Source organism: Scomber scombrus, chromosome 9 (assembly GCF_963691925.1).
Source record: "Scomber scombrus chromosome 9, fScoSco1.1, whole genome shotgun sequence".
Taxonomy (NCBI): domain Eukaryota; kingdom Metazoa; phylum Chordata; class Actinopteri; order Scombriformes; family Scombridae; genus Scomber; species Scomber scombrus.
In genome coordinates this window covers 25,496,144-25,520,091 of record NC_084978.1, presented here as the reverse complement: position 1 = coordinate 25,520,091, position 23,948 = coordinate 25,496,144, and the positions used below count along the sequence as shown (strand labels likewise).

Sequence of the window (23,948 nt, the reverse complement as noted above, 5' to 3'; positions counted from 1 at the left end):
GTCTTACCTGATTGCTTATGCTGCATAAGTCAAAAGTTTGGACACACCCGCTCATTTCTTTAATTTTACTATTTTCTACATTGTAGAATGAAGACATCAAACTTATAAAATAACACATGGAACTATGTAGTAAACAAATCAAAATGTTTTTCACATTTTTGATTCCTCAAAGTAGCCACCTTTTGCTTATTTATCAGTTGTTACAAGCAATCCCAAGAACATGAATAAATATTTACAATTTGGGGTTTTGAGACATGTTATAAATATATGTATTTTGAGATATTCCGGAAAGCCTTGACTTTTTTTGTGGGGAACATTTCTTGGCGTGGATGATGTGGTTTGGCAAGTAAGATATCAATTGGAAACAGACTTCTGGTGATTAATAGCCCAAACAGTTACAAGAAGATTGTTGGGAAAAAAGGGGGTAGAGAAATCAGACTATAGGGAAGTCAAATATTCCAAGATCAATATATTAATACTATTACATAAGAGCTAGAGTCATGCATAATGCAGTCATGCGGTGACAAGAAAATCCAGGTAAGTGATATTAATAACCAGGTGTGAGAAATAACAATGATTACTTACCTTATGGGGAGAAAATGGTCGCTATCCTAGGTGCTGAACCCCCAGTGGAAGGCTGTGGTACCATTCTGCTTCCCACGGTGGGAGGTGGTGGTGTGAGGGACATTTCCCACCAAGAGAACGTTTTTGTACATTGAACTGTAGCATGTCTGTATTTGTAGTTTTTAAGGAAGGCCTTGCAAACATTGCAGTAAATAAATACTGTGAAACTGGGAAGAGAAAAAAAAGGGCCGACTTACTACTAATAACTTGGATAAAGAAGATGTTGCCAGTGTTTTGGGGCCACAGTGTGGAGCCCACTTTGAGTGCCCCCCTCCTCTCAATTTACGCTTAAAAAAGTAAAATTTACTATAGGTATAAAGACCATAGATTTACATTCACTTATTGCTGATGTACAGGCACACACACACTACAGAAAAATATGACAACCAAGGCACCTGACACCATATGTAGATATGGGTCTACAAATGCCATACTAGCCCTTACACTGATGCTCCAATCTGAATGCACCTCAGGGTCGCAGGTAAGATGGAGCCAATCTGAGCTGACACTGGACGAGAGGCAGGGCATACTCTGTACAGGTCGCCAGTCAGTCACAGGGACAACTTATAGTATAGAGACAGACAACCATTCACACTCACATTATCCCCTGCATGCAAATTCAGAGTCAACAATGAACCTAAATATCATTATCTCCAGCATAGATTGCCTTTTTGAGGACCACATGTAAAACCATTACAGAGTATAAACACACTATCACACACATATACCAAAGAAAAGCCCAATAACAGCTGTTCCAAGCAACCATTCCTACAGCTGAATGATCACATATAGCACCAGGTGAGTTGATGTGAAGGTATAAGGAATAGCACTGAGACAACGGATTGCATTGCATAGACTATTTGGAATTAGAATTAGAAATTAAAGGAATGAAAACAAATATTGATTTAAGCTGTACAGAGAACGACACGTCCATTCTTGCTTGCATTAATGGACAATAAAGTTTCTTGATTTTTGATTGAGTTCTTGATTTTTATTTTCATTTCATTTAAGGCATTTTTGGTTTTCCAGCTCAGAAACAGCAGATACAACATTTATAAAAGACTTGATTTTCCTTTATTTAACTACTGTAATTACTACTGTAATTTAAAAATAAATATATATATTTATTTAATATATATTTATATATATGGTCTCTCTCTCCTCTCTGCTCTCCACACCTGTGGTGCTGAAAGATGCACAGCAACGGCTGTTTTCAACTGTTTTCTTTTTTCTTATAATTAGTCTTATTAATAAGTATAATGATGAATAAAAATGTAATCAAGTGTTTTATAAATGTGGTATGTGCCGTCTCTGACCATGAAAACTACATACTTTTTATAAATGTATTTAACGTTAGTGCCTGATGTGGATAATCAGCATATTTGGTGACCCTTCAGATTCTGTGACCTGTAGTGTTGAGAAGATAAGATAAGATAAGATAAGATAAACTAAGCTAAGCTAAGCTAAGAAAAGATAAGATAAGATAAGATAAGATAAGATAAGATAAGATAAGATAAGATTAGCAGCAAGTGTATACCAAAAAAACACAGAGCACCAATAGAAAGAATAAGGAACAATAAATAATAAGCAAGTACACAAGCAATAAAAAGACAATAGTTGGCCTAGTAAAAAAAAAAAAAAAGTAAAAAAAAAAAATAAATTGTAACATTATGCACAAGAGTAGTATTGGTGCTGAATGATAATATACCGGAGTTTATTGTTATTGCAATACTTAATCAGTAAAAATCCTACATTTAAAGTCCTGTTTTAAAAGTATATAAGTATTATCAACTCAATTTACTTAAATTAAAATATTAATTTTGCAGAATGCCTGATAAATAGTATTTTTCAATGTGATGTACTTGAGTAAAGTAATGAGTAAAGAGTCCAAGTAGACCTACTTTTTCTATTGCAGGTCACAAACTCTGATGGGTCACCAAATACGGTGTAATAATATTACCTATTTTTAGATGAGGGTGAGTGCAGAATGAAGGCAGATAACTTTTATTTACATGCATTGCACAGTTATTCCTATGTGTTACCTGTGGAGAGCAGCAATAGGCTCGGATGAGAGTAAGCAGCCTCAGATGTGAGCAGAGGAAGAAAGCGGAGACGTCACATGGAGAGATGCGGCCAGCAGTAGCTGCTTCACCACTAATCACACAACATTAACACAACCAGCCAACGTAGCCTGGCTACATGCTTCGGCGTTAATTTATCGCACCTCAGCACAATTTTAGACTCAACAACAGTGCAAAAAACCGGAGAACCACATTACGGTCACACACATTTACCGTGGCCTCCTCTTGCACTCAGCTGGCAGGATACATTGCCTTGGCTAGCGTCAGGCTAGCCCGCTAGCTAGCTAGCTAGCTACTCACATCGCTAGCGGTAGTTAGCTAGCTAGCAAGCTGTAGTAACTTGCGTCATGGATGAACTAGTCGTGGAAGTGCGGGGGACAAGTGGGGCCTTTTATAAGGTAAGCTGGTGACTTTTATTGACCTTTTTCTTTTCATTCAACACACAGCGCACAGACGTGAGGCTAACTGATATGAAATAGGACTATGTGATACCTGCTGGTGTCTGCGGGCCTCCGTGCTTCTGCCCAGCCTCCGTAAACCTGTAAACAAAGCTAACTGAGAGGCTGCCACATAAACTACTGTCTTACTGTTCACAACGTCGTCGCTTAAAAAATAGGGCAAAAAGAGCAACAGCAATATTGTCGAAATGTTAGTAGTGTTGAGGTGATGTGATGGTGTTGAAATGAGTGAATGAGTGAATATTAGCAGTGGTTGGTTGGTTGTATATCCACTACTGTGTTTTTTTAACTAACTTAATTGAAGGTAAAAGCAGCAGGATGTGTTGTTTACCTCCAGTGGACAGGTCTTTGTTTTATTAAGGCCGTCCAGCTGATTTGGGTTAATCTAGTACACATTCATATGGAGATTAGAGTTGATAAGCAAGGTTAAAGGATATTTTCGGGTGGTTAACGTTTTGTATATGTATTTGTTATCATATTATTTCATTATAAAACTAAGCACAGGTGGAGTTAAAGTCTGGTGTTTTGTAAAGTAGGAGCTGGGAGTGATGCTGACCTCCCACTGGGAGGTCAGTGGGGGAAGAAATACTATAAGCAACAATGGGAAAAGTTGGATGTTACATTCAAAAGTTGTTTAATGAAAAGTAAGCAAGCATTAGGAACAGAATACAGTGAAGTATGAACAGTAGAAGTTTTGCTGGGCCAGTTGTGAATGTAGCTCTCAAGTATTTTCATCTTTCTAGAAGCATAAGCTTTGCTGCAACGGATCTTATGCGATGAATATGAATATAAAGTACAGCCATCACTTACTTGACTGCAAACCTGAGCTGCACTTCACTGTAGATCCGTCTGTCAATGCCAGCTGAATCATTTCAAGTGAAATTAATACAAATCAGACCTTAAAAATCAGCTTTTTCTTTGCTTCGAGACAAATGAAAGGTGGCATCGTCAGTAGTGGATGTACTTTAGTTGCTTAGTTGGGTGTGGCACTGGCTGGGTGTGCACTTTGAATACTGTATTATTTGCCTGTAGTTATCAGCAAATGTTTAGTATAAAAAGCAGATTAGCCAATCAGGAGTCAATTATTTCATCAGTATGAACTAAAATGCGCCTTTTCATTAGCACTCAGACTGATGAATGTTACTGCAAGCTGCTGTAGAGCTTGTTTAATAATCACTGCCTTTATGATTAAAATTAATTCAATGTGAACTGCTGATAAATGTGAGATGTGCACAGTAATTCAGTTTCAGTTTCTGTCTTATATTTTTAAAAATCAAGACAGTATCAGTTTGTTCATTGGGGCATGAATACAGTACATGTCATTATCCAGATTGCAATGTTGAACTGTAATTGATATCTTAATGTTAGATTTATATAATATTATATATGAAGGTTTGACAAGGTTTTTTTTGGGTGGGACTACTTAATTGTGTAAGTCACTCAAGTTCTAAAGTGTCATATACTTCCTGCTGTGTGTGTGGAGCTGTTAGATACAGAGGTGTGTGTGTGTGTGTGTGTGTGTGTGTGTGTGTGTGTGTGTGTGTGTGTGTGTGTGTGTGTGTGTGTGTGTGTTTCATACAGTCACATTGGTGCTGCTCAGTAGCTCGCCTAAAGTGGACTTTGCTGCCTGGGTCAAGGATGCTAATCCCACACTTCCTAAATTAGGCTCTTGTATTGGGTTTTAATAGAGCCAAACAGGAAGCAGGTTAGTGCAGATTGAATGCAAAAACAACCCCGGACATGATTTTTAACAAATATTTTAATGTTAAAAAAAAGTTAAAATGAATGTTCATGGAAGGAAAATGTTTGAACCTGAGAGCAGTTCTTTACTCTGATGCCTTTGGTTGATTGTGAGGTTTTTGGGTAATTATGAAATTCATTAAATTGCTTTTTATGATCATTTTAATTCTGAATTATCACAGTTGGAGAGAAGACTAGAGAAGACTTATTATAGTTTGCAGGGTTTTTTTTAAAGTTGTTTCACTCTCTAAGGATCCGTATATCTTTAAAAGAGCAGTACAGTGTAAATTGTTTGATTTTCATGCATTTAAAAGAACACCATCATTAGTCCTGTCATGATAACTACTTTTGTTGGACGATATATCGTCTCAGAAATGATTGCGATAAACTGTTATTGTCATTTGAAGATCATTTTATACCAGTGATATAATGATAATACAATAGCTTGATAATTACGTTATTGTACGATGAGTTGATAACCTTTTGCACCTGCTAATAGAAAGTAGAGATATAATGTGCCAAAATCATCATTAAAAAAACGATATATTGTTACACTTGAAGTGTTTTTTAATGGTAACTTATAATGAGCTATTTCTGTTGTGTTTTTAGTGGTGATAAGCAGCATACAACAACAAAATCTTATTCTACATGATGGTATCTAAACCGTGTTGCTCACCTGTTAAGTGATCATTTTTTCCTTTTTTTTATCACCTCATCCCAACACAGATGATGGCTGGTAAACTGAGAACTTGTCTCCTGACCTCTCACTTCAAATACTGTTAATCACTGCAGAGCAAAGTGAAGGCAGGTCGAGCAGGTCCTAATGTCATCACAGTTTAAAGCTCTCACTGAATCATCAGGGAATCTGAGAAGCTCCCCTTCAGGAAGTTTTTGCTTCATTTCATCCATTACTAACTGTTAGGTTAGCTTGCCAGGCTAATGCAACCCATATGCAACTCTCTCTCTCTCTCTCTCTCTCTCTCTCTCTCTCTCTCTCTCTCTCTCTCTCTCTCTCTCTCTCTCTCTCACTCTCCCTCTCACTCTCCCTCTCCTTCTCCCTCTCACTCTCCCGCTTCCTTCGAGGCATCGCATGTCCTACTTTGCAACACATGACATACACAGACACAGACTTGTGTGTGTGTGTGTGTGTGTCTGTGTGTGTGTGTGTGTGTGTGTGTGTGTGTGTGTGTGTGTGTGTGTGTGTGTGTGTATGACGGCGGAAAGAGCCAAATCTGACCCAGTACCCTGAATAAAGGTCTGAACCCGGCGTGTCCCCTGCAAAGTGGTGTGTTTTTTTCAGGCAGTTTTCGGCGGAAACGGCTTCGGATTCGGGTCGAGCAGCATAATTGTGACTCATTCACATGGTTGATATCGGCGTCAGGCCTCGTTGACTATCACTGACTAACACTGCTGACTATAACTTGTGCTATCTCACCTCTGTGCTTCCTGCAGGCCTTTGTGAAGGATGTCCATGAAGGATCAGTCACTGTGGCATTTGAAAACAAGTGAGTAAACGCACACAAACACACAACCTAAAACAGTGTAGAATGTCGCTGTTTGACAGAGATCACAATTATTTTTCGTATGTGCGTGTTTTCTTTTGTCCCAGTTGGCAGCCGGAGCGTCAGATCCCATTCCAGGATGTGCGATTTCCTCCTCCAACAGGGGTCTGCAAGGAGATTAATGAGAGCGATGACGTCGAGGTGGGACCGGTTCAATCTTGTCAGAATTATCTCCCAAAATGTTGTGTTGCCGCCAGATATCATTGATTTAGATGCAGTTTGAATCAGATTTAAATCAGGGACCACAAGGGATCCTAAAGGCTGTTTGTTTTCCATTTTTACTGATTTTCACTAAAGGATACTTGGAACTAGATTTTTTAAAAAGGAGGGAAAGACGAGCATTGATTTTTCTGTGAATTGAATGTTCCCTCACATCAGGTTCTATTTCCTGCCATTGATATTGGTCACCGTTGGTCCCAGTAAATGCTGCATGGTTTTATACAGAGTTAAACATTTAGGAGGTGGAGGTCAAGAGAAAATGTGCACTCCTGATTCTGCTGCTAATTAGTCAGATTTTCATCCAGAATTTCCAATTGTTGTTTCCTGTTAGTTTTTTAATGAGTCTGTAGGATCCTGACAGTATGCCGACTTCATTAAATACACTACCGGTCAAAAGTTATAGAACACCCCAATTTTTCAATTTTTTAAATTTAAATTCAAGCAGTTCAAGTCCCATGAATAGCTTGAAATGGTACAAAGGTAAGTGGTGAACTGCCAGAGGTTAAAAAAAGGTAAGGTTACCCAAAACTGAAAATTATACAAAGACACTTAAAAATGTAGGTCTTTCCTACATAGAAATTGCGAAGAAAGTCAAGGTGTCAGTGAGTACAGTTTCCTTCAAAAAGCAATCATAAACTGGGGGAAACTCTGAAAGGAAGAGGTCTGGCAGACCCAAAGCCACAACAGAGTCAGAAGACAAGTTTCTGAGAGTTAACAGCTTGCGTGATAGGCGTCTCACAGGACAACAGCTTCAAGCACAGCTTCATAGTGGTCGTAGTAAGCAAGTCTCAGTTTCAACTGTGAAGAGAAGACTTCAAGTTGCAGGTTTGACAGGTCGAGTTGCAGCAAGAAAGCCATTGCTAAGACGTCAGAATAAGAAGAAGAGGCTTGCCTGGGCCATGAAACACCACCAATGGACTACTGAAGACTGGATGAAGGTGTTATGGACTGATGAATCAAAATTTAAAATATTCTGTTCATCACGCAGGAGTTTTGTACGCCGTCTAGTAGGCGAAAGGATGGTTCCTCAGTGTGTGACATTAACTGTCAAATATGGAGGAGGAAGCATGATGGTCTGGGGCTGTTTGTCTGGATCCAGGGTCGGCTACCACAGCATTCTGCAGCGCCATGCAGAACCCTCTGGTATGCACTTATTTGGTCAGGGGTTCATCCTACAGCAAGATAATGACCCAAAACATAAGTCCAAGCAATGCCAGAACTACCTTAGGAAAAAAAAACCAAGATGGTAAGCTTGAAAAGGTTTTTTCAATAAAAAACTGGAAAAATTGGGGTGTTCTAAAACTTTTGACCGGTAGTGTATATTGTGTCATCTGATCTCTTTATTATAATCTTTTCAGATCCATGTGACGAGTAGATTGATGTGAAGTTTACTTGTGTGTGTGTGTGTGTTGCCAGGTATATTCCAGGGCCAATGACAAGGAGCCATGTGGATGGTGGCTGGCCAAGGTTCGCATGGTCAAAGGAGAGGTGAGACTCAGTTCACATCATTTCTAAGGTTTAGTAACACTGTGAATGTACAATGAACTGAAATGAGAAGATGCAGACTGCATCGTGATAATGTTAATATTCCGGTTAGTTTCCATTAGTTCATTTAGCATGATGTATTATTTAGATTCATATATATCATACTGCAATATGGACTGACATTTCTTTCAACAAATTTCTACCATGAGTTACAGAACACCCTTAAAAACATAAAATATTGATGAAAATGACTGTGTGTCCTGTGTGTGGACAAATAAAAACAAGACACTGCTAAGAATAAAGCATAATCAGTTTAGAGAATTTTGAGCACTGTGAACATTTTTGAATGTCATTTTTTAACTTATGTTTACTAAATGTCTAAGTTTATATCTGTTTGTATATTTGCTGTTGTTTTATTGTATTGTATTTTTCTTTTTCTATGTGTCTGCAGTTTTATGTAATAGAATACGCTGCCTGTGACGCTACGCTAAATGAGATCGTGACGCTGGAGCGGCTACGGCCGGTCAACCCGAATAAACCAGCCACCAAAAGCACCTTCATCAAGATCAGACTGGACGTACCCGAGGATCTACGGCAGATGTAAGTTTAACTACATAGACGTATAACTACATATACACGCTCACACACTTTTTATGTCCATCACGTACTCTTCAGGGCGTCTATATTTGTACATTTTGGTTTGAACTCCCAACAGGAATTATGCTTGTCACTCAATATGATTGCCAGTGCACCCACTCACAGGCCATCCCAGAGCCCAGTAGTGGTTTTCAGTTTGAGTCCAGCTGGTCAGGATTTTAACTCTTAAGCTACAGCTTTTAATTCTGTTCCTGAAATAAAGAAGTCCTCTTTAGAAGACTAACACAGCGCCTCAGCTCAAAATACATCTGTAAGGAACTGCCGGTAGAATAAAACAAATTGATCAGGAATAATAACTGAGAAAGAGTCAGTAAATCAGGATGGAGCAACACAAACATGTACAAAAAAATTAAAATCCATGTGTAACTGTGGGTTCGCAGGTGCTCCAAGGAATCAGCACACAAAGACTTCAAAAAGGCCGTGGGAGCGTTCAGCGTCGTCTACGACTCAGAGAAAAAGCAGCTGGTCATTTTGGTTAGTCAATCATGTTTTTCTTTGTGGAGCTACTTAGATATAGCACAATCCAAAATCGTATCACATGATTTTGTAGATATAACCCATCATTAACACGTCCAACATGATATATTCTTAACATAAAAATGGGCTTTGATTGTTTCTTACAGTCGGTGAATGAGGTGACTACAAAGCGGGCCAACATGATGAGCGACATGCACTTCAGGAGCCTCCGCACCAAACTCTCTCTCATGCTGAGGAACGAAGAGGCCAGCAGACAGCTGGAGGTAAACACACACACACATACAAAGAAACACACATACATAATCAGGCTTACAGAAACTGTAACTTTAAAATGTATGAAAGTGATCTAGTGTGCATGTGTGTGATACAAAGAAAGTTTTTCTGTGTCTCATCTCTCTCGTTGTGTCTCTAAAGAGCTCCAGACAGCTTGCATCACGCTTCCATGAACAGTTTGCGGTTCGGGATGATTTAATGGGTCTGGCCATCGGGACGCATGGGGCCAACATTCAGCAAGCGCGCAAAGTTCCCGGGGTCACTAACATAGATCTGGATGAAGAGACGTGCACCTTCCACATATACGGAGAGGTAGGATGACTCAGCTGATTCATAGTTAAAGTGACACATTAATAGAGGCCAGCAGAAGGCGGAGAGACATTTACTTTCCAAGCTTCTTTTTTATGTAAAAGCTAAACTTGAGCAAGGTGAGGAACTGTATCAGCAGCTGATTGTCTTTATTATGTGTCTGATTGTTTGTCTTAGGACCAGGATGCTGTCCGTATAGCCAGGAGTTTCCTGGAGTTCTCCGAAGATGTCATCAAAGTTCCCCGGAACTTAGTAGGTAAGTAAATCGCTCAGTTCAGATGGTGAGATTATTGAGTGATTAATCTGATTATTAAACTTGTAGAAGGCTGTAGTTGATGATGTTTTTGTGCTTTAATAGGGAAGGTGATTGGTAAGAACGGCAAACTGATCCAGGAGGTGGTGGATAAGTCTGGCGTGGTGCGGGTTCGGATCGAGCCAGAGAATGACAAAAAGCCCTCAGCGGCAGCAGCAGCAGCGGCAGATGAGGTCAGTGGGAAAAGAATCTTGGGTTTAATATGAACAACTCTGTCTGCTTACCATATTACACAGAGATAAAAGTCACGCTCAATCCTCAATTCTCCTCAATTTCCAATAATCAGTCAAATAAACATATGAATTGATTTCAGTGTCCTCCTTTCTCTGTTTGACTCTCACTCACAGGGAATGGTGCCATTTGTATTTGTGGGGACCAAGGAAAGCATCTCCAATGCTACAGTACTGCTGGACTACCACCTCAACTACCTAAAGGTTTGTACTATAGCAGCAATAATAACCTCTCATATCTGCTGTTTTAATTTTACATCCCTGCTGCCAAGAAGAAAAAAAGCTAAAGGTAATGAAATAAATTCAATAACATGAAGCTTAAAATAGAGCAGGTGAGATGACTGCTGCAGTCAAAGATCAAACCAGCTGTTTAATTTTTAATACCATCTTCAGGCATCACATTTGACTTCACCAGATATATGAAAATACAAAATGGATTTTTTTTTAAATCCATTCATGTAGCTTTTAAATATTTTTTATAATGATGATATTATCTCAAAAATCATTAGAAACAGCAATTCTTAAGATCATAATGTAAAGACATGATGTGACCAGATTCATATTTGAATTTTACATGTAAATAGATGTGTTTTTTGTGATTTTCCTAGTTCTTTGTTTGTGGGTGTAAACATCATACCCTGGTGTCAGAACCAGGATAAACCCTTATTATCCCTGGTTATTAGAAACCTCAAAATATCTCCTCATCTAAATGTGTAATAATTTGTCAGTAAAGCAAAAGAAAATATGATTCCATATATTAAATAACAGTTAAGCTCTAGAGGGCAGTTATGACAGATTAGCTGAATATACAGAAAACATGATACTGTTGTGATTATGTATACAGGGAGCAGTCAGGTTCCTTAATGTTCTGCATTAACATTACAGCCTGACTATAGTTAAAACTAGGATTAGACTCTAAAAACCAGGGTTCTAGCCTGCAATGTAAACACACTCATTCTCACTTCTGCTTTTGCGTCGGCAGGAGGTGGATCAGCTTCGTCTGGAGCGCCTTCAGATCGACGAGCAGCTGAGACAGATAGGAGGGGGAGGCGGCGGAGGGGGGACGGGCCCTCGAAATCCCAAAGACAAGACCTACGTGTTCGATAACGGCACGGGACTGGGCATGGGGAGAGGAGGCGGAGGAGGGAAGCCCTACGCAGGAGGAGGAAGAGGCGGCAGAGGGCGGAGAGGAGGCAGTGCAGCTTTTGCTTCGGGTAAAATGACTACTTCTTTAGTTATAGTTATATTTAAACCTCCTTTCATACAAGTTAAATCACCTGAAGGTTAAGTTACTGCCAGCTACTGTGAGTCATTGGTTTGGATGGTTTGGCTCAGTTTGAGGTTATTTTCAGACATATCTGATGACAACATCCAGCTAGTACAAAGCTGTATTGAGTTGAGAACCTCTTCCTTCACCAATCATGAAACACCAAAAACAATTATTCAGAGTTAATTCCATGTTGTCTTTCCTTAGTAGTTTAAACAACAAGGTTTGACTTGTGTACTCCGTCCCCCAGGCACCAACTCTGAGGCGTCCAACGCGTCCGAGACAGAGTCAGACCACAAAGACGAGCTCAGCGATTGGTCGCTGGCCCCCACCGAGGAGCTGATGACAGGAGGCGGGACCCTGCCCAGACGGACAGATGGGAGGAAGAGAGCAGGCGGTGGAGGAGGACTACGAGGACGAGGGGGGAGAGGAAGAGGAGGAGGAGGATATAAAGGTGGGTAGTAAACAATCAATTGACCTCTCATTGTTCGTTTTGCCGAGATCTCACATTATTCAGGATTTTCCTCAGCGGGTATTTTTAGAGAGAAAAAAGGATTTTCTCAGTAAGTCACACAACTGTTTTCCTGTTATTTTTCTACCATTTAACTGGCGATGAAGTTAACTTTGAAGATAATGAATGGAGATTAGTTTTATTCATGCGGTAGAAGAAGAAAGAGAAAGAAATTAGTGTGTAGCGAGTCGAAATAAATAACGGTTTGCGATGCTTTTCATCAAATTATAGCCTGAAGAATATAAATGAATCATATAATGAGATCTCTGCAGACTCCCCTCCCCTAATACATTCTCATTATGAGTGTTTGCTTTTCAAGGAGATCCACATTTATATTGGGAAAAAAAAACCCAGCCTTGACATGAATCTAATTGTGACGCACATCAATTTAACCCCATGTTTTAACCTGCTAGCTGCAAACAATCTGCTCGTCTTAACACCGCAGGTACACATGGAGGTTTTAGTAACGTGACAGCATAGTAGGTGTTTTTTTATTTCACTTTGTCCCAGAACGAGTTCAGTACACACTTTTTTTTTACTTTGATGCTTTGGGAACAATTGTGATACTTATAAGTTGAGACGTGGGCTTTGTCTGTCCCGGTTTTAGGTGACGACTTGCAGTGGAACGAGCCGAGACCTCGTCATATCAGAGACCCCAAGACGAGAGGGCAGGAAGACACACTACAGGTAAAACACACATTGATTTCACACCAGTTGTTTCTATAATGATGTAAGAATTTTGGTGGCAAATTTGCTGTTGTTTTTATTGTAAACTGCTCTATGTGTCGCTTTGATCATATTTGGTCTGTTATTTAAAGCTGTGTGAATGTACTGTGTTTTTTTTTTTTTACTCTGTCCCGTAGATACGCGTGGACGGGAACAATGAGCGTAGCGTGCAGCACTCCTCAGTGCGAGGAGGAGGAGGAGGACCTTCTTCATCCCAGGGTGGCATCAGTGCCGGCGGCGAAGGCCCGTCCCGCCACCATCACCGACCCATCAGAGAACGAGGGATGAAGAAGGACAAACAGGACGCTCCTCCACTGGTGAATGGAGTGTCGTAGATACACCACTGGAGGACCTTCTCACTTAGACACACACACACATGCATACATACACACAAATACATACACACACACACAGGCAACTTGTCATAAAACATTGTAGATTTCTTCTGGCTTTTTCTTTCTCTGTCTTTTGTCAGACACATACTCAAATACACAATACTCATATTTCCATCAGCATGGGAGAGTTTACCGTAGTGAAGTAGACCAGAGGTGATCTGGTATCTGCTGGTCTGCTCTGCTGAGGTATGCTCTGGTTTCATTGTGCTGGTCTGGTCTGGCATCTCCTGGTCCTGTCTGGAGTAAAAGAAACCACACATTTTTTTCCTCTTTTTTTGGACAAATGGACAGGAAGAGGAGGGGTTTGACTAAAGCTGATCTCTCACAGAGGCATTAACCCCTAAACATAAAAATATTAGCTTTTTCAACTCAATTGGAACATGTTCCTTTTTTTGTTCCACCACCTGTGTGGGCATGCTGACATGAGTAAAAAAAGAAACAAGTCAAATAAGTCAAGGAGAGAACAGAACAGAAGAAACATTGAATTTCAGAAGGCAGGAAAACACATGTTCCTTCTCTGTTCACCCTTCGCTCCACAACATAACCTAATTCTTACTGAAAATGGGCAAACGTGGAGAAGATCTGGCAGCAAACAGTTTGACTAGCGTCAGTGTTTTGCATAGGTGGAGAATTTGTTGTGGTGGTCAAAATCCAGCTCATGAGACAGCATTTTCACAAGTTAACAACAGGGTAGACGAGTCCTTTTTTGCGTCTTTCATCTGCGTTTTTAAGATGTATGAAGTTAAGAATAAAAAAAAAACACCCAAGTCACTTCTACATATGAGAAAAACTTTGGGAATTCAGACTGGAAGTTTGTAGAGGTCATTAATGATTTATTTCTTTCATTTAATTTGAGCCCTCATCAACCTGCCTTTGATGTCAGTAAAATGGAGCAGAGTATGAAATATGAACAAGTATGCATAGGTGGTTTTTTTTTGTTTGTTTTTTTTTCTCCAGCAGTGTACACGAGCCTACACACACTTATCTCATTGAAGTCATCTGTTTTTTCTTTCCTGTTGCCTATAATGTAAAATTCCTTCAGTCTTTTTGACTGTCAAGACCACACATGAGTTCAACAATATAAAAGAGAAACATAAATCCAAGGCACTCTGATGCAACCAAACACTTTTACTATTATAAGATTGAACAAAATATAGTCTTTATCAGGGTACAAAATGTCATGAACTGCTGTACAAACCTTGACACTTAGGGAAATCACATAAAAAGTCTAAAGCTACAGGAGCCGCAATAAATCATAACACCTTTTAAAAATGTGGCAATGGTCAAAGGTTTATAAATACAAGGGCCAGAAATGCAGGTAAAGCCTATAAAGTCACAATGACTCAAGACCAAAGTGTCTACAATACAGCCATGTATCTAATCTGTCACACACATTCTGCACTTTAACGGTAAGGCAACATGTGTGCAGTGGTGGTTCTACCAGTCTCTCAGTACTCCTTGATCTCATTGGTTCATTGGTAAAGACCTGTCAACAGATATAAACATCTTCTACCAGACCAATGGGAGACTGTAAAGCTAGACTTTTTCTTTTTCCAAGTTCCAATTAGTTACATTTACCAAACCGGTCTCTGATGGATGCCAGTTAAATTCATACGGAAACTTTAGCTCCCAGTCAAACCTGATCAAGGGCCAGTTTACGACGGCTGACACGACTGATTACTGTCACCGCAGCTCAGCAACTCAAACGCGTGAACCAGCCGTCACCTAATGAGTCACATGAGGTTTTTTCTTTTAATTTCTGAAAAAAAGGAGTGAATGAATAAAAAAAGAAAAAGTTTGTACTTTTTGTCTGCACTTAGAAAATCTGTTAAGTATATTTTGTTTGAAGTGTTATTGTAGAGGTTACTAATCATTAAGTTATACTTCGATACAATAAAATATTGGTGTAAATTCTTCTTGGATTTCCAGCTTATTCCTGGCATGCCCCTTTCACTTCATTTTTTAAAATCTTTTTTAATTTAGTAAATTTAGTTGGTTTCATTTTAGAAATAGTACAGTGGATGAGGGAGTCTAGCCTGTAACACTCAATACATTTTTCTTTCAGTTCCAACAATTTCAGTCCTCTTAGCTGATTGATGGCATACTCCTGCATCATTACTGAACATCATTGGCTGCAGTACAACCTCCCTGGCTTTCTATCATTACCTTATATGTTGATAACACTGTATCAGGTCCTGTTCTGTGACCATGAAGGGTGTAATTAATTTTTTCGTAGGGCGTTTATCACTTTAATAAGTCACAGTAAAGTTTAGTGAAACTGCTCGAAACCAGTATATAAAATCAGGTTTAATGGAGCAAGATTTTCATCAAGAAGTTTTTGTGAAATCTGCTGGGTTCACCACAGTCCTTAAAGAGGCTTTTTAACAGGTCGCATTTATCTTTGTGCCTTGGATTTATGCTTCTCCATTACTTTAAATTAGGCCCATTCTTTAGAGCACCTGACTGCTGTCAGTATTGTTTATTTAAACCTTTTAAGCCCCATGCGTCATTCTTTTCTGTTGCTTTACCTATGTGTTTGAGATGTGTGTTTATGTCTAGTTACAAAATGTTGTTTCAAATCTGGTTTCTCAAGACAACATGTCACTTTTCCATTTCCATGTCCTTTTTCTAGATCCAACCCTGTAGTTAAAGACCCCAAATTCAATCTGTCCTTTTACGATAACTTAATGTCACTCCTCACACTTGCATCATAGCTGGTCATCCTGTGAGCCTGTGAGCATTTGGCTTCATCCTTTCGGGTTGGCAAAATGGTGACTACACTTATTCAGGACCAGTCTTCTGGCCTCGCTCTAAACTTGTCTGCCTCTAAAGCTCTGTGTCACACTGGTAAAGACTTAAACAAAAAGAGGACTAGACAATCATGACATCAAGTAACTGAAAAAGACTATTTTTTTCTGAGCAGGGCAGGTTGTCAGATATCAGGGGAACAAACAGCATAAATTGACCCCAAGCTCCCATTTTGTGCCACTTCTGTGTTCCCTACTGCTCATCTGACACCTCAGTGAGTTACTGACTTCATACATAGCCTGCACGGAGAGATCACAAGCATCATCATCATCAAAATAAATAACGTACAAGATCATTCGTTAGAGGTCACGTACATTTCAGCTGTTCCAAATTGTTCTAAATTTAAACAGACTACAGTACATTAGATAGGCTAGTGTAGAGAGTATTTGTGGATTTATGATTGAAAAGGAGATTATTAGCTTTTATTTGAATAATACAAAATAAAAACTTCAAATGTAAGTAAAATACTGTCAAATAAAAAAGCGAAGCAAAAACAATGTTTTTCAGGGTTTCTCTGAGCATTTGTAGTCATTCTTGAAATATATTGTAATATATCAGAATACAATAACAAAATACCCATCAGTACATCAGGATTAGCAGACTAGCTGATAGCTTCAATTATAGTTTTGCTATGTGCATAAAGTAAGAAACCCAAAATTACAAATAAGTATATTTCCCAAAACGTTTTTTGGCGTACCTTTTTGTGGGAATCTTAAAATAGTTTTAGGAAATACGCTTATTTGTTTATTATTATTGTTATAAATTAGAAGCAGCGTCAAACAGCTAGCATGGCATCGCGACAAGTAAGAATAGTTCTAGCCTAGACTTCCTTCTCAAAATAACCTGACAGAATTAACAAAAAATATATAACATGCTTCAGAGGGTTTTAGGACAAGAGTTTGATGAGTAAATTGATTCCATTCTTATGTCTCTATGGTTAATGTGAAGGCAGCAAAAGGTTAGCTTAGTATAAAGCTAACCGTCTGTCCCTGTCCAAAGCTAACGGAATCCACATACTAAGCAGCACCTCTGAAGCTTACTAATTAACATTAAACATCTTATTTTTTAATTCTTTCTGTGTTTATTTTGGGGGGGAAGCCTGTGCTAGAATTATTTATTAATTGGAGTGGCATCCATGCTTGCTGTTTCCCGCCACTTGTAGTTTTTATGCTAATCTAAGCTTAGTGCCTGTTGTCTCTTGCACTGTAATTTACAGGCTTTAGAGTGGTGTCAGTCTTATTTAAAACTATACAAGAAACAAGCATTTTACCCAAAATGTAACTCTTTTATAAGTGAGCATAGCGTTAAATTAATTTACATTAGGTATCAACTTTTAGCCGATTAGCTTCAATAAACGATACAGTACACAATTCAAATTCAAAATCCATTATAGCTAATTTTGGTTTTCATCTGAACCTCGACACATAGTTTGCCTATTGGTCTTATTTTCAGCTGTTGGACTCAAAAACAGAATCTAAAGATATACGTAGAAAGCTGCAAATGCTCAGAGTAACCCCACCATATTTTGTGTGACATGTGCCTTTTAATTGTGGCTAGTATCACAACCTAGACATGTAAATCAGGGATGATGAGATGCTGACAATGGACCAGGTGTGTAAAGAAGGCAACTTCCTGTCGTGACGTCACAGACTCACCCTGGGTCATCACTGGCAACACTGAGCATTCTTGAGCTTCCTCTAAACTCAAACGGCAGGTGTTGGTGTAAAGTTTTTTGAAAGGGTGACGACTTTGGGAAGGCAGGAAACTGCTTTATAAGCACCTGATCCATTTTTAATACTGAAGATGTTGTATCTTTGTACAGTCGTACAGATGTAAGCCTGTAGCATATGACCTGGTTCAGTTAACCTATGAAATGGATTCAATTACTTTTGTAGACTTTCTCCACACAAACCCTCTTCCTTTCATTTTGTCAGAGATGAAAATGGTGACTCTGTACCCATAGTTAAATCTTTCTATGTAGGAAAGGAACTGAAAGGAAATTAAAAGATTTCATAGGTTGAGCCAGGTCTTTTCTTCACCAGAAGTCAGTGTACCTTTCTAGTATTGCGATGCATGTACATCTTTATTATGAATTTTGGAGACATTCAGTAGGTTTGGACACATGTTTAAAGACGTTTTTCAGTCAGTGTTACTTTGTCTCATTTCTCCTTGACCTGAGTCCAGCTGGAATAGCCAGTGATGAGTAACATTTGATGTGACAACCATCAACTTAGAGTCAATGACACATGGGGAACTTTCACCTTTAGGAAATGTCACAAGAAACGGTTATAAGTAAGGAATCTTGAAACAGGCTTTTTATTCATCAGTTCATTTTTCTTTTTCAAAAGGTATTATCGGTGTCAATTTCTCTATCACTAATCTGTTAGGACCTTCTTTGCTTTCACTTTAAGCCGTCGTTCACACTGCAGTCATGTTGCATTTTTTTTCCTTCTCTGCACTGCATCGAAAAAATGGCTCAAGTGAAAGTGTCCTCTCTATTGTCAATAGAGTATCAACAGTATAGAGTTGCTTTGTATTGTTTAAAAAAAAAAAAAAAAGGTTGGGAGAAAAAAGAAAAGAAGGGAGGGTGACATACTGTATATAATGATGTCATTATTTGTCTGAGAAAAGATTTGTACTATTGTTTCAAATGTGCACTTATCCTGATATTTTCTTTTCTTTTTTTTGCTGTTTAATATCAGTTAAATGCTAGAGCTCTTGATAATAAACTTAATGATGTGTGAAAAAAATAGTATCCTCCATAACAGGGTTGAGTCACAAACAACTGTCATTAATAATGAAATGTCCATAGTGCTACAGAATGTGAAAGATGAGGAGTTTTTGACCTGAGAGGAGAAATCCACCTTAAAATAGAATTCATGGCCGAAAACAGACAAGAAGTTATTACAGGAATGACACTGATATAATGACTGATTATTACTGTAAGATGAATTATCCTCTAAATTGTAATGTTGATTCACTGTATTGCATATGAAACAGGTTTAGCTGCCACGGCAACAGTATATTTAGAGAAGGTTTCATTATTTTCTGATTTGAGCTTTGGCTAAAAATGAAATTGATCAAATGTGCTTTCAAGCTTGAAGTAATACTCTACCCAAAATGTATCATGAAGCACATCTGGAGGCTTGGTGGCTGTTTTAAATTGTTAGTGCTGGCTGTCATAGTGGCAGTTTTCAGCTTGGTTCAAGATTGTGAAGTTTTAATAGATTCCAGTTGTGAAATACTTTTACAACAAACTTTAACTCACTCTTGCAGCATAATCCACTTTTCTTCTGTCTAAACAAAGGCTCAGTGTGTTAGAAACAATTGCACATGTTGTTCATAAGCACCAAATTTAAATGCCCCCCTCTTTACTAGCTACAAAGAGAACCTGTCATTTAGCCGTATTTGGGTAAAAATATGAGACGTTTAGCATACAGATGGACAACAGAGAGGTGGATTATTGACAATAGTGATTAGAGTAATTTCCAAGCATCCACTATATGAATCCATTCTAGCTGACAGAAAGTAGCAACTTTAAATAAAAAAGCCTACAGTGTGTGAGTATTTGATACTGAAAATATTTTGGGTGGATGAGTGTAAAATTTCATTTTTGACTTTGAAAACTGTGGTATCACCAAAGTAAAATAAACAAAACAGAAACAGCAATTCAAAATCCATTGACTGGCTTTTTCTGGAGTTTGCGGAGTCTGCTCAGGTGTCATACTGAAAATTACCACCTGTAGTCACACGACTGATTTAGTTAACATAATGACTGAGCTACCTCCATAACAACTGAGCAAACTCTGATGACGTGAAACCTCTAGAAAAAGCTAGTAAGTGAAGGTTGAGTTCCGACTTTAAGCTGAATATGGAGGTGATTAGCTTAGCATAAAAACTGGGAGTAAGGAGAAATGGCTAGCCTGGCTCTGGCTGAAGGTAAAATGCACCTACCTGCCCTTCACCAACATGTTTCATCTTGTTTGTTCCATTTGAACACTAATGGACAGTTCTGGTAATCCTATCACATAACTCCCCATGTACCCATCAGGGTTATTATAGTTTTGAAATGTAAATTAGTTTTTATTTTTATTTAAATTTCAGTCCAGTTTTAGTTAAACAAGTTATTAAGTAGTTTTTATTTTTATTTTGAGGAATTTACTAGTTTTAGTTTAGTTTTTCTTTAGTTTAGTCTTAGTTTTAGTTATTCAGGTATCTTCATGGAACTTTAGCCATTTCTAGGAAATTGTAAATTGCACGTTAAGCATCTTCTTCTTGTGCGTTATGCAACAGCCGGGATCCGTTATGCTGCCACCTTCTGGAACTAGCCCATTATCTCAAGAAGTCAAACTGAACAAGACACAGTAAAAATCGAGGGAGAAAACGAAACAACAATGAAAACAAAGATGGTTTTATCTGAAATCGTGTTTCATTTTTAGTTTGTTTTGTATTGTTCATTGTAGTTTTTATTTAGTTTTTATCATTCCCAAAATTATTTTTTCACTGCTAGTTTTAGTATAGTCTTATTTTTCGTTAACTATAATGACCCTGTTACCCACAACCCTAATAAGATACGTGTCACTTTGTGCACTTCAGAAATGTTTGGAGGCATATGTTTGAGCTTTGGACAGGGCTAGACTAGCAGTTTCCCCGGCTTCCAGTGTTCATGCTAGGCTAAGATATCACCTCCAGCTCAACACTTAGCGCACCAACATGGGAGTAGTATCAGTCTTCAACGCATAAGTGTATTTTCCAAAATGTTGAACTGTTCCTTTAACTTTGTAAAGAAAGCACATATTGGTCTACTTTTCTAGCACATACTGTAGTGTAGCTTTGGGAGACATTTGCGAGGTAACTGAAGTAACCGATGAGTAATGTTTTATGGTGGATTTTCCCTTAGACGTTAAACTGATGAAAGCATCTTGTACATGAGTCATTCCCTAAATGGACTTTCAAGTGTGGAAAAATAATGTTTGAACTGTGACTTTTTTTCAGTCATTCCACAGCAATGGATAATGCCAAGTGTTAAGTTTATATTCCCTTAACTTTGTAATATGCTTTTCTTTTTGGTCAGTGTACAGTTCTCATAAAGACTAAGATAGCAAAATGCTGGTAAAGAGACTCATCTCCCAAAGGCCGGTTCCTGTTGAACTGATGGAAAGAATCACATGCAAGTTTGATGAATATTGAAGATGTTGCAGACCTTGGGGCTACTGAGCCTACAAAGGTCCAACCTTCACATCAGCTCTGTTGTGTCACCCTTGAGACAACTGGGGGGGGAGTGGGGGGTGCAATGAAACTTTTTGCATCTGTGGCTATGCTTCAACCTGCTTGTTGGTGTATTTTATCGTGCCTACAAACACCAGGTTCACAGTATATGTATGTGAGACTTTTTAACCATTGGAATGAGATTTGGAATTGAACCGACAAAAGCAGTTTAATGGCTTTTTAATGCTTTGGTTTGATTTTTAGGGGTGTTACTAACAAATAGTAATGCTAAAACTAAGGCTTGCACTATAATAAGAAATGTGAATGAAAAAGGATGTGGGAATACTGTTGCATGCTGACCAGTTGTGGTCACTGAAGAATTGGTGCTAAGAAAGCATTTCTATAATGGAGATTTTACTGATACATGTCCTATAACTGACTGATGACATTGATGACATAATTTTCCAATCCGGCTGTTTTTCTAGTGGCCTGCAATGGGATCAAATATTTTAGTACAGTTGAGCTCATGGTGAACTGCCACAAATGATGTCGAAAAAAAGAGTGAACCATTTGGGATCCCAAAAGAAACACCAATTATGACACTGAACGGCATGCATATGTTTTCTTACCAGGACCAAGCTGTGTACATTTTGATTCATCCTGGGACTCATAATAGTGTAAGATCTCATATGGGATACCTACTAGAAAAAACTGGGAGGGATCCCAAATGGCAGCAATGAGAAACACTAGTGAGGATATCCAGGTTTTGCAGATATACTGATGTTCGTTCTTACGGTTCAACTCAGTTGTGCTATCTTGGTTTGTTGTTATGGCATTAAACTTTCCTCAATACAACCTTCTGTCCCCAGTACATGAGAACAGTACTAGAACATGTGAGGAGAATGGTGCTACCAGAACTGTATAAATCTAAAGGTGGATTTTGATGATTTGATTAAAAAAATAGCAAATCACTGTTAACCCACATGAAACTTTTCATATTAGAAATTGATGGCTGGTATATTCTGTTCACTTGTTTCTTGAACATGTGCTCTGTGGTTTTTCTTGTATATCTCTAAAATGGGTCTTCTTCCAGCCAGAATGACTGGATTAGAAGTCTGCTGTGGCCGTCTGCAGTCCAGACCCACAGATGATGGACATTTTGTAAACTGTAAAATAATTTCAGCTTGAGATCTCTGCTTTACAGAAAGGTTTTGGCAGCTGTTTACATCATGAGTTTAAATGTTATCAACTTTTAGGAATTGAGTTTTTTATGTTTGTATGTTTTAAGTGTTTCCCTGCAAACAAAAAATGTCTATTTGCTGGTGGTAGCTGAACAGTCATATTTGTCTTTGAGAGAGTGCTGTTCTAATGCTCTGGGCGTACAGATTAGGTATTTTTTACCCATGATCCCTTGGGTTGCAAGCAGAATGTTGAATTCCTGTCAACCCATTGTTTTGTTCAAATTTAAAAGAGGCTTTGGACTTAATTAGCAAATCCTTACTCTTAGAGCTACAACTGTTGTGTCGTCTCATATGTCGTCAGATGACCAAAACGTAAACCTGACCTCATCCACAACCCTTGATTTTGACTCTATATGACAAAATGATGGTTGGATAATGTAGAGACCACAAGAATCTGAATTTGGAGTCACAATTCAGTTCAGACACTCTTGATCCTTCTGACTATAATACAACTCAGTCACATATGACCATTTGGCATCCCTCACTATGCATTTGCTCTAGTTGGGGTTGCAACGTGGTTCACGTCGCAAAAACGTCTTGTTCATCGCCTGCCAATCTGCAGCAGATATGTTGTCATCATTGCTTTGCAGAATGTAAATAGCAACAAACACTCATGTAGACACAATGTGGGCTGTTCAACAGTAGAGTCCCAGAGAGAAGACACGCAGAGAATCTGTCGATACTTAAACCAGGGTAGTCAAAAAAGCTGTAAACCTTGTGTGCACTTTTGGGCATTTTCTTTTTCCTTTTTTGTACATACTAATAGCATTTAAGATGTTTGAGTTTACATGTCTGGTTATAGTGCAATATATTTTGTATGCAAGCAGTTTCAATAAATAAAGGTTGATCTTCCTCTGTTAGCTCCGGCTGGTGTTTGAATTTTATGAGTTTCAGGATCTTTGTGAAAATGTCAAATTTACAGATGCTTTTAAATTTAACGATTTAAAGTGTTCAGTTCAGTTTCGTGTTTCTGGCCACCTGACAAATGTCTTCAGTGCAGCATTCACTCCTTTTCTAGCTGTTTTGGACTCCACACGTTCCTCAAAATATGTCTAACCCTAAATCTGCTGGGTAACCCTTAATCTGTTGGGTAACATCAAATCTGCTGAGTAAACCAAAATATGCATGGTAACCCCAAATATGTGGGGTAACCCTAAATATACAGGGTAACCCTAAATATGCAGGGTTACCCTGAAACATAATGCCCCCACGGTTCTCGATTTTGCTCATTTTTCATTCAGCCTCCCCCCCTGGCCCCTTTTAGCAAGTTTTGGGACAATCCCCCACCCTTCCCGATTTTGGACTTTTTCGACACTACTGGCCCTGTTATTTTTTTCAATTTTCGCCCGCTTTGGAAAATCCTT

The 23,948-nt window shown here is 38.6% G+C and overlaps 1 protein-coding gene across 1 annotated transcript; it reads left to right on the top strand.

Annotated features, from left to right (window-relative positions):
• The first annotated feature begins 2,796 nt into the window (after positions 1–2,796).
• On the top strand, positions 2,797–17,149 carry fmr1 (fragile X messenger ribonucleoprotein 1). Its single transcript, XM_062425176.1, has 15 exons — positions 2,797–3,103; positions 6,356–6,408; positions 6,513–6,606; positions 8,101–8,172; positions 8,621–8,769; positions 9,207–9,300; positions 9,450–9,566; positions 9,718–9,888; positions 10,063–10,141; positions 10,244–10,371; positions 10,546–10,632; positions 11,411–11,642; positions 11,946–12,149; positions 12,814–12,893; positions 13,070–17,149. The coding sequence occupies exons 1-15, from the start codon at positions 3,053–3,055 to the stop codon at positions 13,265–13,267; spliced, it is 1,809 nt and encodes a 602-aa protein (XP_062281160.1). The 5' UTR covers positions 2,797–3,052; the 3' UTR covers positions 13,268–17,149.
• The last annotated feature ends 6,799 nt before the right edge of the window (positions 17,150–23,948 follow it).